General features: G+C 44.3%; 1 protein-coding gene across 2 annotated transcripts in view; it reads left to right on the forward strand.

The window, feature by feature from the left end:
• ABH1 (ARM repeat superfamily protein) overlaps nt 1-18,592 on the forward strand; it is a 54,868-nt gene that overhangs the window by 16,461 nt on the left and 19,815 nt on the right. For both annotated transcript variants that reach the window (XM_086524748.1, XM_086524749.1), the window contains exons 14-15: nt 5,065-5,203; nt 5,320-5,823. In XM_086524748.1, coding sequence (XP_086380874.1) covers nt 5,065-5,203; nt 5,320-5,823 — 643 coding nt within the window. The remainder of the gene's footprint in view (nt 1-5,064; nt 5,204-5,319; nt 5,824-18,592) is intronic.

Below are 18,592 nucleotides of genomic sequence, written 5' to 3' on the forward strand. Positions count from 1 at the left end.
ATCGGCATAGTCCCATTGCATCAGTCCATTGCATACGCATTGTACACCTTTGTGCAATCAAAGTAGACCACTCTCGCCGACGAGAGTGGGGCCTTCGGAGGAGGGTTTTACAACCTCTCGGGTGTCGTATCTCTTCTCTCTCCTTCTCTCAGTCTCATTCACTTGCACGCACAATATCCACTCACTTTGTTCGTGATCATAGCACTCTCCACAAGACGGAAGGCTCTCTCCTTCCCTAAGAACTAAAAGGAACCTTGAGCTATTAATAAAGATCACTAATCTTGAGAAAATACAACATTCATTCTGTTGCACCTTACACGTGGCAGCAATGTACGGACTCTCGGAAAACGTGACGCGAATTGTGGCGGAAAAAGCGGTGTCTGTACGGACTGATGACGTGGCAAAAGCGTATGGACAAGGCAGCTTTTGGCTACACAACTTTTACGCAAAGCATGAGAGAGAGAGAGAGAGAGAGCTTTTGATAAGATGCTTTATTTAAAAATATGGCAGCTTTTGGGGCTCTGCTTTTGGCATCCCTTGTAATGAATAAATAAGTGGCTTGGGCTCCCACTTCTCAGAGCATCTAGACGCAGAGTTTGAGAGTGAGACCCCTCCCACTCCTTGTACTTTGAGTTACAGATTAATACAAAAAGAAACACCGAAAGGGGCGCCAGTCTTTGGGGACAATATCTCTAGGGACGGAACTTCGCTGGGCCGTGTCGAATCAATTGTGAACTATGAATTGTCTTGAAGTGAATCTCTACTGTGTCACGGTAGAACCTTTACTTGGAGTGTCCAAGTTTGTTACAGTGGTATCAGAGCATGGCCGATTTCTCTTCTACCGGGAAATCCGATCCTTTTTCTCGCGACACTTATGGATTCAAACAGAGATCAGGCTACTTCCTCTGGATCTGGGGATACAAGAAGAGATCACGAAGAAGATTCTCACGAGGAGTATCCATCTCTTCAATCTCCGCCTGAGTAGGCCGAGGCGGGCCAGCGTCGACAATTGGTTGACAATGCGACAAAGATGATGATCAATCTTGCGAAGGATCCCATTTTGCAAAATTTTTGATGCAGACATCCTTCGACGAAGTGCACTCTCAATGGTAGAAGGCCACATAACCACCCCTCAAACCGGCACTCAAGAAACCTCCTACTCTGAGGATGTTTATAGAGCAAGAATTAGGTGTTGATACACGGATTACCCAGCTTTTTGATGCAACCAATAAAGCCAAAATGCACGACAAAAAGCAGGAGAAAGGAATTGACTTCTCGGGTTATTTGGGTCGTCAATTTGCTTTTGCCTCGGCAAGAAAACAAAAGACGCATGTGCGATTTGAAGGAGTATCCAGTTCTTCTTCTTCTTCTTCTTCTTCTTCTTCTTCTGACAGTTCTTCTAGCTCTTCTGACTCGAGCGAAGAAGACAGGAAAGGGAAAAAGCGAAGCAAAAAGCAAAGCTTCGGAAAGGGCAAGAAAAAGGCAAAGAAGCCTAAGTTTTGCCTAGTTTCTGACAGTTCTACAGAGGACTCGTCTGCAGATAGTTCGGGCTTCGATGATCACAGATTTTATGCAGAGAAGAAATTTTTTTGTAAAGTCAACAAGTATGACTTTCTGGAGAATAAAAGCAAGAAAGTTCGAGAATTTAAAGAAGGTGGACAGTCAATTAAATTTGACACTTTTTCTGGATTCCGAGATGCTTCGAGGGCTTTGGCCTTCATACAGCAGTTTGATATAGCTTTCTTTGGAGGGCATTACTCAGAGCACTCCAAGATTCGGAGGGCTACCTCTTACTTCAAGGGAAATGCTCGAACTTGGTGGTCCACTTTGCTATTGAACAAGAAAGCGCCAGTTAAATGGCTGAAATTTAAAAGGCTTTTAATTTCTTCTTGGTTGACTCAGGAGTACGAAGGCGACATACGAACTGCTTGGAACCATCTCCGGATGACCAAGAAAGATACCTTGGACGCATATTGCGAGAGATTTTGGAGCTCTTTTCTACCCGCTTCTTTATTTAAGAAGATCTCGTTCAAAGAACAGATTGAGCGGTTTACCTTGGGACTTCCTACGGAGATCTGAGATCACTGCTTGGAGCAAAAGTCAGATTCTATTCAAGAACTGATGAGTCATGCGAAACGGGGCTTTGCCATACATTCAGACAGTTTGACTTCACAGATGAGATCATGACGCAGAAAACCGAGCAGACTTCTAAAAATGAAAGTAGAAAGAAGAAGAACCCCCAAGATCAGAAAGATAAGGATGCACCACCCCGGCTCACTCCTCGAGAAAGAGCCAACTGTACATTAAAGAGGGGAAGTGTTTTGGATGCGGGGAACAAGGACACATCTCCGCGAAGTGCCCTAAAAAAGGCACAAAAAGAACAAGATGAAGAAAGGCTAGAGAGTTCAAAAGTAGCTGAGGAACGTGGACGGAAAGGCAAGATGAAAGCAGGACTGGTTCCAGATTGCATGGGTATTGACCCAAGCACGATTGATGAGAGTACAGAGCTTTGCCGAGCTTGGGGCAAAGTGAAAGATCAAGAAGCCCTAATTTTCTTTGATGGAGGAGCCGAGGCCAACTTCATTTTACCTGAATTCGCGGCGCGGCTCGAGATTACACCCGATCGGATGGGGCCACAAGCAGAAGCAGTTCTAGCGGCACCTGGAAGGGACGTAGCAATTACACCTGTCATTGGCAAACTTCGGTTGCATTGTCAGGGGTATTTGGGGCACGATGACTTCTACATAATGCCCTTGGAAGGTTGTGATATCCTCTTGGGAATTCCCTGGTACCATAAGAACAACGCCGTGGTCGACTATCGAGCAAAGAAAGCGACTTTGACTACAGAAAAGGGCCAAACCATTGTACTTGATGTGAAACTTAAGAGCGAGTCAGTCCCTATTGTATCGGCTTCGGCCGTTTTAAAATTAATGAAATCGAATCTGTTTGTTTACTCGATCTTTTTGAAAGAGTTGAATGATGATCATAGGACAAATATGTTTGATCTAGAAAAGAACGCCAAGATTTTCTCCACACTCATGCCGATTGCTTTTCAGAGGGCTTGCCAGGCGAGTTGCCACCAGCTCGTCCTGAGGATCATAACATTGATCTGATACCTGGAAGCACATCACTGAACCGACCACCTTACCGTGTGAGCCGAGCCTAGAATGAAGAAATTATGAACCAAGTGAAAGACCTCTTGGAAAAGGGTCTTATCCAGCCGAGTACTTCACCTTACTGCTCTCCGGTGTTGTTGGTTTTGAAGGAAGACGGATCTTGGAGAATGTGCATTGACTATAGAACTCTCAACAAAATCACCATCAAGAACAGCTTTCCGATTCCTACGATCGATGATATTCTAGACCAACTAGAGGGATCCTCTTGTTTCAGCAGGATCGATTAAAGAGCGGATATCATCAGATCCGAATCCCGTCGGGAGATGTCTACAAGACAACTTTTCGGATGACCTTCGGTTTATTCGGGTTTTTGGTGATGCCTTTTGGGCTTACCAATGCTCCAACAACTTTTAACAGAATGATAGATAGGATTTTCAGAGAGTAGTGGGCACTTTCTTTGATGACATTATTGTCTTCTCCAAGGATGAGGCAGAACATAGAGAACATCTGCTACAGGTCTTTCAGGCATTATGAGATCACAAGTTGGTGAATAATGTAAAGAAAAGTGAATTTTTCTTACCCGGATACACTTTTTGGGACACAGTCTCAGCAACAGGAGTGCAGATGGACCTGGCCAAGATAGAGAATATCCGTGATTGGCCCGATTTGAAGAATGTCCATGAAGGTAGAAGCTTCTTGGGCTTATGTTCTTACTACTGGCGGTTCATTAGAAAGTTTGCAAAGGTTGCTTCCCCTTCGCATATTTTGACACAGAAAGGAGTCCCTTTCTCGTGGGGACCCACAGAGGTGACTGCCTTTCAAACATTGAAAGAGAAATTGACTACAAGACCAATTTTGACTTTGCCAGATTTGCAGAAGTTGTTCGAAGTATGTTGTGATGCTTGTGGTCGTAGTTTGGGTGCGGTCTTAATGCAAGAAGGCCATATGATTGCCTACGAGAGCCGATTGTTCTTAAGGCTGGAGAAAAAGCTTTTGGCGGTTGTCCATGCTCTTACTCAGTGGCGACATTACCTACTCGAGCCGATTTTACGGTCTTCACAGATCACCAGAGTTTACGCTACTTCTTGTCACAGAAGCAGCTATCGGAAAAGCAGATACGGTGGGCGAACATCTTGTCACAGTTTCACTTCCAGATTGTCCATGTGCAGGGACAAAAGAACTTGGTGGCGGATGCTTTGTCCCGGAAGCCGTTGGTTCTGGCTATTTTTGCGATACATCATAGGAGCTTCGAGGATATGGTCGATCGATATGTCACAGATACAAATTTTGCAAATGTTTTCACTCGGATGCGGAATGGGGAGGTAGTAGCGGGATATTCCATTCAGGATGGCTACTTGATGAAGAAAACGATGTTGTGCGTTACACAACCGTTGAGGGAAAAGGTTTTAACTGGATGCCAATGTCCACCATTTACGGGTCACCGCAGCATTGCTACCACCTTGAAAGGTGTAGAGAAATACTTCTTTTGGCCGAGACTCAAGAAGGACGTGGACGATTTTGTACGTAGTTGCTTGGTATGCCAGAAGGTCAAGTTTGAGAGGCATAAAGCAAATTTTTGAATTTTTGATAAACTATTTGAAAAATTGTTTGGTGATCCTGTTTGGAATTTATTTGAAATGGATGCTATCTGTTTTGAACCTGTCTTGGTGCTGATTTGAATTGTTTGACTCTGGTTTTAAATACTGGGTTTCAATGATTGGTGATTTACTCCCGGGTGGAGTAGTGAGAAATGCCGTTTGATAACGTCCGAACCTCGGAACAACACAGACGGGATGTCTGGGGAGCGTTTTGTTGTAACACTATGAGGAGCTTAAAGTAACTTTTTTTAATGAGCATCTCATGTGTTGAATAATGTAATTTTGTGCTATGACGTAGGAATCAGACACAAACGAAATGGTTTTTGACTCTTGCTTATTTTATTTTGTAGGTCCAATTTCCAATTTGTCTGGCCTTGGAAAGAGTGGACAGATGTTGCAGATTTACCAAAATGGGCACCTCAAAGGTACTTTGTCCAAGAAGTACTGGAGAAACAAATTCGACTGGCATATTATGAAAAGATAAAGCAGGTCTGTTCAGCATCATTTTGTATGTTAACCATAAGAATTGTTAAGCTCAATATTTGAATAGCATTCAAAGTTTAAATTTAAACCAGCTTTTGTCTTTTCTTGTTTGACCTTCACAGAGCTTAGAGGACGTTCCAAAGCTAGTTGATCTCTTACCTCCCAAAAGCTTGCCTTATTTTAAGTACACTGCAGAAAATCAAGACGGCTGCACAGAATCAGAGATGTTGTTATCCACAGAGTTGACGGCCATGGTGAAAAGCAAGAAGACAGCAAGAGACATACAAGTTTGGGTGGAGGAGAAGATATTACCTACTTTTGGACAGAGATCTGCTATAGAGATTGTTGTTCAGACCTTATTCTATCTGGGGGCAAAAAGCTTCACCCATATGGTCACTGTCCTGGAAAGATACGGTCAAGTCCTTACTAAGCTTGCAACAGAGGAAAGCTCACAAGTATTTTTGATCGAGGAAGTCTCAAAAGTATGGCAATACAGTGTGCAGATGACAGTCATAGCTATTGATCGCATGATGGGATATAGGATCATTTCAAATCTTTCGATTGTTTGCTGGGTTTTTGCACCAAATAATGTGGATCAATTCCACATCTCCGATTATATTTGGGAGGTAATTATCTTCTCTTTTTGAATGTCATGTCAAAATATCCATGGTTTCTGAAATAGCTACAAGGTTTCAACACTGTAACAAACATGCTTGCCTGATTCTCTGTCTTCAAAGAAACAGAAGACTCTTAGTTTGAATTCGAAAATTTTGAGAGGTTTTGCGACTACCTTAAGGGAGAAAATCTTCTTCCGTGACACTCACAGTTTGACAACTAAAAACCCAATGTTAAAGTGACTTGCAAAAATAAAAAAAAAACTTTGAATATGGGTTGCTTGTGGTAAAGCGGAAGGTGGGAGAGGTTGTTGCTCTTGCTGGACTAATGCCGTTAAGGGAAAAGGACATCACCTAAGTGGCCCCCTGATGACAAGTTTGGTCCAAGACAAGGCTTTTGTGCCTTCAGAATGTCGTACAAGCAATGAGGCAAGCAGTAAGAAATGGTGATGATTGGATACACGCTATCTAAAATGGCTCTTGCTACATTGCTTCACAATCTACAACCATGCCCATCACAAGCTTAGGTCCAATTATTTCTATGGTGTTTGGCCATCCAATGGCAAGCATATTCACGGACTTTTGAGTGCCGGATGCATCATGGAGTCAACAAAAATACACCTCTTTGGAATAAGAACCACTCCATGGTGGAACTCTTGTGAGTGTTGCTCCATTTGTCAAGGATGAAGGGGGCATGTAAGATGGACTGTACTCCCAATCTGCATCACCATGGCTTGAGGGAGAGCCATCACCTCGATGGTGTCGGGCCTTGAGGTCCGTCAACTCTATATGATAGAACCTTGGGTATTGGGTAGCGGGGTGCTCTTTGTCTATTGCCTTAAAACTCCTATTGGAGCAATGATCACAGAACCTTTGTTTGTTCTTATACGAGTTTTTGGAGAAACTAAGCAACACTCTCAATAAGGTTGTTTTTAGAGATAACCTCTAGTCTAACATCAGGCTTTAGTTACATACTCACACATTGATGAGGTAGTGGGCCCATACTTAATAGAACTACTACCTCATTGAATATGGTGCATAGGAAAGGGCGTGTGTGTGCATGTTCATTGTGTGCACACTGGAAGCTTTTTAAAACTGGGACCCTACCCTCGGACTCTACTGGGTGCCTTGTTTGCAAGAAGAAAATAGGATGGTCTTTTTTTTCATGGGAATAGCCCCTCTTTTGGGCGTCCTTGGGCTTTTGCTTTGCCTCAGATTAAGGAGTACGGTCGAGTAATGATAAATTACGCTTCACGTCTCTCTCTCTCTCTCTCTCTCTCTCTCTCTCTCTCTCTCACACACACACACACACACACACACACACACACACATTTTTTTTTTGTAAATCTTGATTGAATTTACAAGTGAGAAACCTCAAACGGAAGAAAACCCACTGTAAAGAAGAGGTACAAAAGACGAGGCTTCAGTGTCACAAAGTGATGATGTGGCAAAACCACCCAACAGTAGGACATAAAGACTCAAAAAGGCGTGGGAGAAAGGCTGATGTGGTAGGCGTACGGATGCTCGTAATTTGCGACGCAAAACTTGTTGGCAGCGTTGCTGCTAGTGAGACGGGATGCTGTTGAGTTGAAGCTTTTGCTGTACTGCTTTTGAGAGGCCATGGGCCTTTAAATATGTGCCTAGGGCCACTCTTTCTCTCAGACTTGCTGACGAGCAACTAAGAAGACTTTCTAACTTTGCTCAAGCATTAATATAAAAATAAATACCGAAAGGGGCGCTAGACTTTGGGGCCAATACTTCTGGGCACGGAACTACGTTGGGCCGTGTCGACTCAATTGAATTGTGATTAAGCTTGTGAAGTGTTTTTAAGTAATTCTCTCGTGCGTAGTGCCAGATTCTTGACTTGGGGTGTCTAAGTCTGTTACAGTGGTAGCAGAGCTCAATCGATTTTTCCTTCCACCGAGAAAATCCGATCCCTTTTATCGTGACATACATGGATTCAAGTCACAAATCCCGCAAGAATCAGGCGAACCCATCCAACAACTCCTGATCGTGACAAAGTACGGAAAATCCTAATGAACGACGACGCCAACAATAGGTTGATGCTTGTTGAAACTGGCCTGCTCAATCCAAAAAGGGCGGTAGACTTTACTTCAAACCTTGATTTAGCTTTCACCCATTATTAGTCGTCTCTTATACCTGCGCTATAGTGACACAAGAGAGGGGAATGGGATACAGATGCTAGAATGCACCTGTATGAGAAGACCGACACTAGATTGGCCCCTAACTTAGGCGCCCCTTTCGGTATTTCTTTATTGTTCAAAAGAGGGAATAAACATTGTGGATCCCTACAAGCTGCCCCGCACAAACTCGGCTGAATTTCCACTGTTCCAGCCCGATTTCGGCAACATAACTGTACTAGAACCCTTCACAGTCAGTATTCCCACGCATTGGCCGACCTTCCCGACGTATTCCCACGCATTGGCCGACCTTCCCGACGCATACGGGCACTTTGCAAAACCTGGCGAGAATCTGCAGCACGCTGAATTCTCTGTTTTCAGCCCTGAAAATGCGCCAGATCACCTGTACAGCGGTCCCCTTGCGTCCGCGAACGTCCTGGGGGTATTAGGGTCCGTTTAGGGCCAAAACCCTAAACCTGCAAAAATACACAGCAGGCTGTTATTTACTGTCTCGGGCTCCGTTTCGCGTGCCGGTCGCATCCTTAGCAAGTCCTCGAGCTCCCGCACCTGTAGGGCTACTTGCCCTTTGAATCGGACGAGATTTTTGGCGTGAAACCTCTCCGAATTCACCTGTACCTGCGGGGGGATTAGCCGCTAGCTAATCCAGTACCTGTGCAAGAGGCTCTTGCCTCGGCAATCGCGCATGAACCCACACAACTGTACATTGGTCAAATGAAGAGCCCACTAGAGGGGCATAACATACTGCCAAAGGGGAGAGAGAGGGCAGTGCGTAGCGTGCAGGGCATCACTCCTGGCACCGCACTGTGCATAAGAGGGAAAGCAAGCAGTCCATAGCTCTTAACCCGTGACAAAACTGAAAATGAGGCTCTCCCACTCCTAAATTCAGCGCCACTTCTTGTTGCATGAGGCAAGTGCACCAGAATGTGCCACTTGGCACATTTACAAGCATTTTCCCGTTTCGGGGTTGCCGCCTAAAAATCTCCCAACCGGTTGCCCAATTGACTTCACGGCAGACCAAGAAAATGTTCCCTTTGTATCTGTCTAGGTCATCCGACCCTCTTTGTACACTGCGGCCACATCCAGAACTGAAATGTAGCCTCTGTAGCAAAGGATTCCACTTTGGCTAGTCAATGACCCCACTTGGCTAACCATAGTCCTTGTCCAACCTTAGTGCTCTCTTGCCCTCAGGCTTGGACTCCCTCTGGACAATTCCACACTAGCTATGCAATGCAGGGCAGTTAGATTTCCCGAGGGGTGTTTCCAAAAAGTGAAAGTAAATAGATAATAAGAAAGAAATCAACAAAAAGGATAGATAGTAGTCACACGCTGGTGACATACCCCCCTCTTGAAATCTCAAACGTCCTCGTTTGCATCTATGTCGTACATGCTTACTGCCAACACTGATGTATTCAACACCTGTCGACACATATACGACACATACATGCTCATTGTCAACCCTGGTGTATTCAACACCTCGTCGACTCATGTATTGCCTGCGTGTGAATCCTGTCCCAATGACATAGTGGTAGCTTCGCACTCTGCCATTGCTTTGAGTCACTAACTTTCCAATGACAAAATGGTAGCTGCACATTTTGCCACTGTCTTATAGTACACGTTGGATCACGTAACACTTTCGAGCATACCCAAACCGACAGTTTAAGAATGCAGTTACACATGTACTCTTCAATAGAAGCAATCACTGTATCCTTGACAAACTGACAAGAAATACTCACTTCTATAGCACTAACCAAACTTTTGGACATTCCATAAGAGCAATTGCCAAACTGACAATCTGTACAGCTCTAACATTCATGTAACAGGTATTTCATTTGAGCTCACTTTAAATACCATGTACATCATTTGTTTCAGAAGCCATTGTCACACTGACAATCCATTTAGCTTTGAAACTCATGGGGTCAAGGTAGGTTGCAAATCGAAGGCTTCAAGGTAAAGTGATAACACAGTTGGTGACTTTCAGGGACCAAGATCTCGTCAAGTTCCTCGACTTCCGGCTGATCTTCAGCTGGCATATCTTCTGGCACATCACCCACATAGGGTCTGAGAAGACTCACATGAAACGCATTGTGAATCTTCCAACTGTCAGGCAATTTCAGCCTACATGCAACATCACTGATTATGTCGCATACTTGAAAAGGCCCATAGTAACGCATGCTGAGCTTTGGAAACAGTCTTTCCTTGCTCTTCATCTTCTTTAACCTTGCCTTTTCAAAGCGTAAAAGCACCCAATCACCAAGTGAATATACCACTTCACGATGGTGACGATCAACTGCTTTCTTTTGCTTTGCCTGAGTCCTTTCTAAGGCCACTTTGACCTTCTTGTACATTTCATCCATGTCCTGAACATACTTATCTGCTTCAAATATCTTGTCCTTTGTATGCAGTATGGGAGGAACTTTCTTGCCACCTTCAACTATCTCAAAGGGTGCCTTGCCAGTTGATGAATGCACTGTATTATTGTATGCATACTCCACCAATGGCAAATACTGCTCCCACTTTCCTTTATGCTCTGACACATAGCACTTCAGCAGATCTAGGACAGTAGAATTTGCCTCTTCTGACTGCCCATCTGTTTGAGGATGAAATGATGAAGAGAATTTGAGCGTGGTGCCTATATTCTCAAACAAACCTCTCCAGAACAAACTTGTCATGCATGGATCACGGTCGCTAACAATCGACTGTGGCATGCCATGATACTTGAAAATATTGCTCATAAACAAGCGTGCCATCTGATCTGGCTTTATCTTCTTCCTGACAGGAATAAAATGAGCCTGTTTGCTGAATCTGCAAATAATGGTCCAAATACCATCGTTTCCTGTCTGCGTTCTCGGAAGATCAAAGATAAAATCCATAGCAATACTTTCCCATGGTTTATCTGGAATAGGTAGTGGTTGCAATAACCCTGGTGCCTTTTGCCTGTCAAACTTGACCTTTTGGCATATTAGGCATTCTCGCACAAAGGCATCCACATCCCTTCTCAATGTAGGCCAATAGAAGAATGTCTCAACCGCTTTAACTGTAGCATCGATACCACGATGCCCTGCATACGGTGGGACATGACTCTCTTCCATAACTTCGCGTCGCAATGGCTTTGTGACACACAATCTGCCATGCATCATCATGAACCCGTCTTTAAGAAGATAGTGTTCATGACGTTGTCCATCCATTAGTTGCTCGAAGACCCTTGCAAAATCTTCATCATTTGCATACTGTTCTCTCATATCATCAAGTTCATGATGATAAGGAATCGACACAACTGAAATTTGTGGCTTCCTTGACAAGGCATCAGCCACAACGTTCTTCTTGCCTTCCACATGCACAATCTGAAAATGGAACATGGACAAGATATTTGCCCATCGCATATGCTTCTCAGATAACTTTGTTTGTGTCAAGAAGTATCGCAAGGTCTGATGATCCGTTTGGACAACGAAATCTGCACCTAGCAGGTAGTGTTTCCAACTTAAGAGCGCATGAATCACAGCCAATAACTCTTTCTCATAGACCTGCATGGTCATCTCTGGCCCTTGCAAAATTCTGCTCTCATAGGCTACTACCCTGCCATCTTGCATTAGCACTGCACCAATGCTACTACCGCAGGCATCACACTGGACCACAAATGACTTCCTAAGATTTGGCAACACAATGACTAGATCTCAAGTCATCTTTTCTTTTAAGAGATTAAAAGCTGAAATCTCTTTTTGTGTCCATCTAAAGGTGACTGCCTTCTTTTGAAGAGCATGTAAAGGTGAAGCAATCTCAGCGAAATTTCAGATAAACCTTTTGTAATATGAGCATAGTCCCAAAAAGCTTCGGACATCATGCACCGTCTTCAAATTTGGCCATGACTTGATCGCTTCAACTTTTGCAGGATCCATTCTGACACCATCCTTTGAGACAATGTGTCCCAGAAAGTGAATCTCTTCCAGAAAAAACTCACTTTTCTTTGCATTGATAAGGAACCTATGATTGCGTAGCTCTTTGAACACAATGGCCAAGTGATGCCTATGCTCCTCTTCATTCTTTGAGTAGACTATCATGTCATCAAAGAATGTACCTACCCACTCTTTAGATCTATCCTGCTAAACATACTTGCTCCTTCTAATTTGTCCATAATATCATCAATTCTAGGTATAGGGAACCTATTCTTGATGGTATTCTTGTTTAGTGCACGGTAGTCGATGCACATACGCCATGAGCCATCCTTTTTCTGCACCAACAACACTGGAGAACAGAATGGAGATGAACTGGGCTGAATCAGCCCCTTTTCTAACAACTCCTGTACTTGGCCCATTATCTCTTTCAGCTGAGCCGCACTAACCCTGTACGGAGGCTTATTTGGTGGGCTACTGCCTGGCACCAAATCTATCGCATGGTCCTCGGGTCTCTCTGGCGGTAATTGAGGCGGTAATGAATCGGAAAAGCAGTCACTATACTGTTGTAAAAACATTGACCTTTCTTTATCTAGCACAGATAAATTTGATTCATCACAATCTGACACTTCACCTGCAAAAACCAAGTACGCAGAAAGATGCTTTTTCATTACAGAAGTAATAGCAGAAGCTGATACAGTAGGAATAGACTCCCCTTTAAGCTTTACATCCAGAATGTGAGTCTTTCCCCTGCTCTGTACAGTGATCTTTTTGTTGTAGGCATCCATGATTCCCTGTACACGAAACAACCAAGGAATACCTAACAACACATCACATCCGTCCAGTGGCATGATGTAAAATTCTTCAGCATCTACATAGGACTAGATATGTAGACGCAACTTTCCAATGATGGGCGTCACAGCCTCTGTATGGCCAGGACATGCCAAACCTGCCTCTGCTGTATACCCCATCTCTTCAGGTCTGATTCCCAACTTTGAAGCCAATTCTGGGGAAATAAAGTTGGCTTTGGCACCTGGATCAAAGAAGATAAGCACTGTTTGATCCCTGACCTTTCCCCATGCTCTGCAAAGCTCACTTGCATGTGAATTTGGCTTGTCGCCCACCATATCTGGCACTAGACCAGCCATGGGCTTCTTTCCTTTCTTGTCTTCCTTGTCATCAGAATCAGCTGGCCTTTTCTTTGTAGGACAATTGTAAGCAATGTGGCCAGGCTGCTCACAAATAAAGCATTTGTTCTCTGTCCTCAGGACCTTCTTTTGCTCTTCTGACTTGCGAGGAAAACGTCTTTTCCATTTCTTTGCTGGTCCTTTTTCTGATCCAGCCGTAGCTTTATCTTTCCCTGCGTTGGTTGACTCTTGAGTCCCTTTAGGAGCCTCATTGGGAACGTGCTTCTTGGCTGAATTTTTCTTGCCCGATCGTGCCTTGACGCCAGTGTTAAATTCACAATCTTCTCCCTTGAGCAAACCATTGCCAGTGTTTGCTACCTCGATGAGCTGCGTCAAAGTAGTGACTTTTGTCTTCGTGCAGTATTTTCTCAATCCTTTAGGTAGGCCACGACAGTATTTTTCAATCTGTTCTGTCAATGGCACAAACCTATAGGAAGTTACTGGAAGTAGAGCTTTCCAAAACTTCCGATTGTAATCATCCAGATTTCTGCAAGTGGCAGCATTTAGCTGGTGCCATTCTGTCATGACATCTGCTTCAAAGTCATCAGATAACCATGCTGCTGCAAAAATCTGCTTGAAGTAAATCCATGTGGACGGAGCTTGCCCTTGAAGCAATAAAGTTGTCCACCATTGTCCCGCATTCCCTGTCAAGAAAGTGGCTGCCTTGCGGACCTTTGAAGCCTGTGTAAAGTTTCCCCCTGCATAGGCCTTGTCAAACTACTGGAGGAATGAGAGAGCCTTCTTCCTGTCATCAAACCTTGTAAAGGTCGTGAATGACACACCTTTGCCACCTTCTTTGTACGGAGTTGGCCTCTCCAGCGGCGTTAAATTGTCATATGGAAGTGACTGAAACATGGGAACACTATTAGGGTTCATCTGTGTTCCTTGGCCGCTATTAACTTGACCTGGAAATGCCATATTTGGCTGCTGATTTGTAATTCCAGCCATACCAAAATTTGCCTGTGGCATCCCAAATTGGCCCTGAGTGCTCTGAAACCCTGGTTGCATACCCATGACACTGTACATGGGGTTAGGCATCATCGTTTGAGCACCCCCAAACACTGTTCCTGGCGTGTAAAACTGATTTCCAGGTGCATGACCAGCCATGCTCTGGAATACCGATCCACCTCCAAAATAGCCAGGGTGTACTGAAGGTGGTGGGAAGACCTGTTGCATAGCCTGTAGGTTGCTTCCCTGCCCATTAGAACCAGCTATAGGCTGCTGAAAGGTGGCGGGCTGAACTGGTACAGCTTGAAAGACTGGCATCTCAGTCACCTGATCTTGCACCTTAGGCATAGGTTGTGGAGACTGCATGTTCTCCGTCAAGTGTACAGGTGTTTCCATTGACTGTGCGGTATGAATCACCTGTGCTCGAGCCTTAACAGGCTTTTGAATATGATCCAGTGACCCAACTTGCTGAGACGGAACAGGAGGTTGCAGAAAGGCTAAAAACCTCGGATTCTGCATTACTTGTGTGAACATAGCCACAACAGTAGCCAACTGGGTCCTGAATATATCGTCATCTGTCTGTGGTGGTCTTGACGACTCACCCACTTCATGTGTCTGTTGACCCTGTGAAGAGGAAACCTCTTCAGTCACATCATCTGGTCTGTCAGCCATAATTGCAATTCCCTGTGTCTGGTCTATGATCCCCTGTGTCTTCAAGCCCAAAACTGACCAAGGCTCACTTCTATGGGAAAAAGTGATTTAATCCCGTCGATGGAACCATGAAACCGGCCTGTTCAATCCAAAAAGGGCGGTAGACTTTACTTCAAACCTTGATTTAGCTTTCACCCATTATTAGTCGTCTCTTATACCTGCGCTATAGTGACACAAGAGAGGGGAATGGGATACAGATGCTAGAATGCACCTGTATGAGAAGACCGACACTAGATTGGCCCCTAACTTAGGCGCCCCTTTCGGTATTTCTTTATTGTTCAAAAGAGGGAATAAACACTGTGGATCCCTACAAGCTGCCCCGCACAAACTCGGCTGAATTTCCACTGTTCCAGCCCGATTTCGGCAACATAACTGTACTAGAACCCTTCACAGTCAGTATTCCCACGCATTGGCCGACCTTCCCGACGCATACGGGCACTTTGCAAAACCTGGCGAGAATCTGCAGCACGCTGAATTCTCTGTTTTCTCCCACTCCTAAATTCAGCGCCACTTCTTGTTGCATGAGGCAAGTGCACCAGAATGTGCCACTTGGCACATTTACAAGCATTTTCCCGTTTCGGGGTTGCCGCCTAAAAATCTCCCAACCGGTTGCCCAGTTGACTTCACGGTAGACCAAGAAAATGTTCCCTTTGTATCTGTCTAGGTCATCCGACCCTCTTTGTACACTGCGGCCACATCCAGAACTGAAATGTAGCCTCTGTAGCAAAGGATTCCACTTTGGCTAGTCAATGACCCCACTTGGCTAACCATAGTCCTTGTCCAACCTTAGTGCTCTCTTGCCCTCAGGCTTGGACTCCCTCTGGACAGTTCCACACTAGCTATGCAATGCAGGGCAGTTAGATTTCCCGAGGGGTGTTTCCAAAAAGTGATAGTAAATAGATAATAAGAAAGAAATCAACAAAAAGGATAGATAGTAGTCACACGCTGGTGACACTTGTGCTAAGCAGATGCTCCTGTATTCGAAGGATCCCCAATATGCAAATTTTTTGACCAAGCATCCGATCGACGAAATGCGTACTCGGTGGCGTACAGCCATCAACTCACCTTTCAAGTCGGCATTGAAGAAAACACCTGCCCCGCGAGTGTACACTAAAGATGAACTCGACGATCTCATAGAACGACGAGTCAATCAAATATTGAGGACCACGAAGCATTCGAAGAGACGTAGCAAGGGAGCAAACTACCTTGGTTACTTGGGTCGTCAGTCTTCTTTTGCAAATGCACGAAAACCAAAGAAGTGTGTACGTTTTGAGAGTGTTTCCAGTTCATCCTCATCCTCTTCTGATAGTTCAGATATCCTTTGATTCAAGTGATGAGGAACGAAAGAGTAGAAAGCGAAGAAAGACCCAGAGACATGGTAAGAACAAGAAGAAGCCAAGAAGAGAAGATCCCATCAAAAATCTTGGAAATTTTCTGAAAGTTCAGAGGATTCATCCTCTTCTGAGAGTTCGGATTCTGACGACCAGATGTTCTATTTAAAGAGGAAGCACTTTTATCGAGCCAATCAATATGACTTTCTCGACGATAAGAGCAAGAAGATTGAAGAATTCAAGGAGGGTGGACAAGCACTAAAATTTGATACCTTTTCAAGTTTTTGAGATGCTCACAAGGCCATCGCTTTTATTCAACAATTTGATATAGCTTTTTCAAGAGGTCTCTACTTAGAGCACTCCAAGATTAGGAGGGCAGCATCCTATTTGAAAGGAAATGCACGCACATGGTGGTCCACTCTTCTCTTACGAAAAGAAGCACCGACAAAGTGGCTAAAGTTCAAGCGACTGTTTATTTTCTCATGGTTCACTCAGGATTATGAACGTGATGTGATTACCGCTTGGAATCATCTTCGGATGACTAAGAGAGATACTTTGAACGTCTATTGCAATAGATTTTGGGATGCTTTTCTACCTGCCTCTTCTTTTAAATAGATCACATTTAAGCAGCTCGAGTGATTTTTGTTGTGGACTTCCCAAAGAGATACGAGATTATTGCTTACTACAAAAGTCCGAGTCCATACAACAACTGATGGAATATGCTAAGCAAGGGTTTCCTATGCATTCTAGTAATTTGACTTATCCGGCTGATCAACTTTTGACACCTTGGACTCTACAAAATTCGATTAATGATAACAGAAGAAAAGAGAAGTTTCAGAAAAAGAGAGATACACGACTCAGATTGAAAGAAGAACATAAATCTGAGTACCTCAAAGCGGGGAAGTGTTTTGACTTGGGGAACAAGGACATCTCTCCGCACGGTGCCCCAAAAAGGCAACCAATGGACAATCAGGAGATAAGCCAAAGAATTCCAAAATAGCAGGAGAACGTGGAAGAAAAGGGAAGGCAAAAGTAGGACTGGTACCTGATTGTGTGGGGACCGACCCAGATTAGATGGATGAAAGCGCTGAACTTTGCCGTGCATGGGGCAAAGTACGAGATCAAGAGGCCCTCATCTTCTTTGATGGAGGAGCCAAGGCCAACTTTATTTCACCGAAATTGGCGGCTCAACTTGGAATTCTGTCACAAGACAGGCACCATGTGCCAATAGAAAAGAACAGATTGAACAGACTTTTAGCACTTCAATAACAACTGAACTGAAAGAGAGACGACACGCGACACAGAGTGGCGGAATTTCACCCCAGAGAGTAATGGCCCCAAACCTCGGCGCCCCTTTTGGTATTTCTTTATATTGCATCAACATAGTACAAGCCGGTACTCCAGACTCTGCACCTTTTCCAGGAAGCATGCCAGAGAATGAGCCCTTAGCACATATTTAAAGGCCCTTGGCCTATGAAAAGCAGTTTACATGAAAAGCCTTCAAACTCAAAAGCTTTTGGTCCAAAAGCAATGCCAAAAAGCTGCTAGCATAAATCACAGAATTTCGTACAACTGCCACATTAGTAGTCAACGCAAAACGCGGAAATCCGTATAGCTTGCCACGTCAGTACTGTCAGCGTAATTTCTGAAAATCTGCCACATCATCAGTTTGCGCACGTCTTTTGTATGTGTGTGTGTGTGTGTGAGAGTCCAGCTTTACTTGAATCCTTTATGTCACTTGGGGCCCCATCAGACAGGGTCCCCATAAGTTGGTGGGACTTCTTCTATTACTTGTTCTTCTTAGGGTTTAGGCCTCTTGGCCGGCATCTGTAAGTTGGCTCCATTCTTCAGGGCTATGACACGTCAGCAGTTTGTGACATCCCCCCTTCTTGAAAGAAAGTAATTGTTCGCAATTATAGCTTGTCTGCAAAACAACCAAAGTTAGCTCAAAAATTTCCGAGGGTCATTCTGAGGGACAATCACTTTGCTCTTTTTGTTAAGGAGGTAGCTTCTCCTTTCGGCTCTTTTGATCAAGGAGTTGGCTTCTCCTCTCGTCCAGATCGGAGCTCTTGATATTTCGGCGTAGTAAAATTAGCCATTACACCCAGACCGCACTGATCTTCCACGGGTGTCTTGATGCACTAAAATTACATACCCAAACAATCTCATCCAATTAGGAATATTCAGTGGTTGGCACATCACAATGCAACACAAATGCTCACATATGCATGTTACAAGACATAGAAACATAAAGTCGCCGATGAACACTCCTCCCGCATAACCTAACAAGGTTCGGGCGTCAGGAGATATTCAATGACTCCCTCATCACTCCTCCCACGTAACCTAAAAAGGTCTGGGCCGGGAGATATAGAGGCCTTTTACAACCAAACGCCTCACAGATCGCAGCCTGCGTCGTTTCAAGGTGCTGAGAGTAACCACTGCTCAGACTTCTTAATACTTGTCACAAACTCCTGATGTGTCAAAGCCTAAAGAATGGAGCCAACTGACAGATGCCGGCCGAGGGGCCTAAACCCTAAGAAGAACAAGTAACAAAA

This window comes from Adiantum capillus-veneris, chromosome 12 (genome assembly GCF_014529385.1).
Source record: "Adiantum capillus-veneris isolate H3 chromosome 12, ASM1452938v2, whole genome shotgun sequence".
NCBI lineage: Eukaryota > Viridiplantae > Streptophyta > Polypodiopsida > Polypodiales > Pteridaceae > Adiantum > Adiantum capillus-veneris.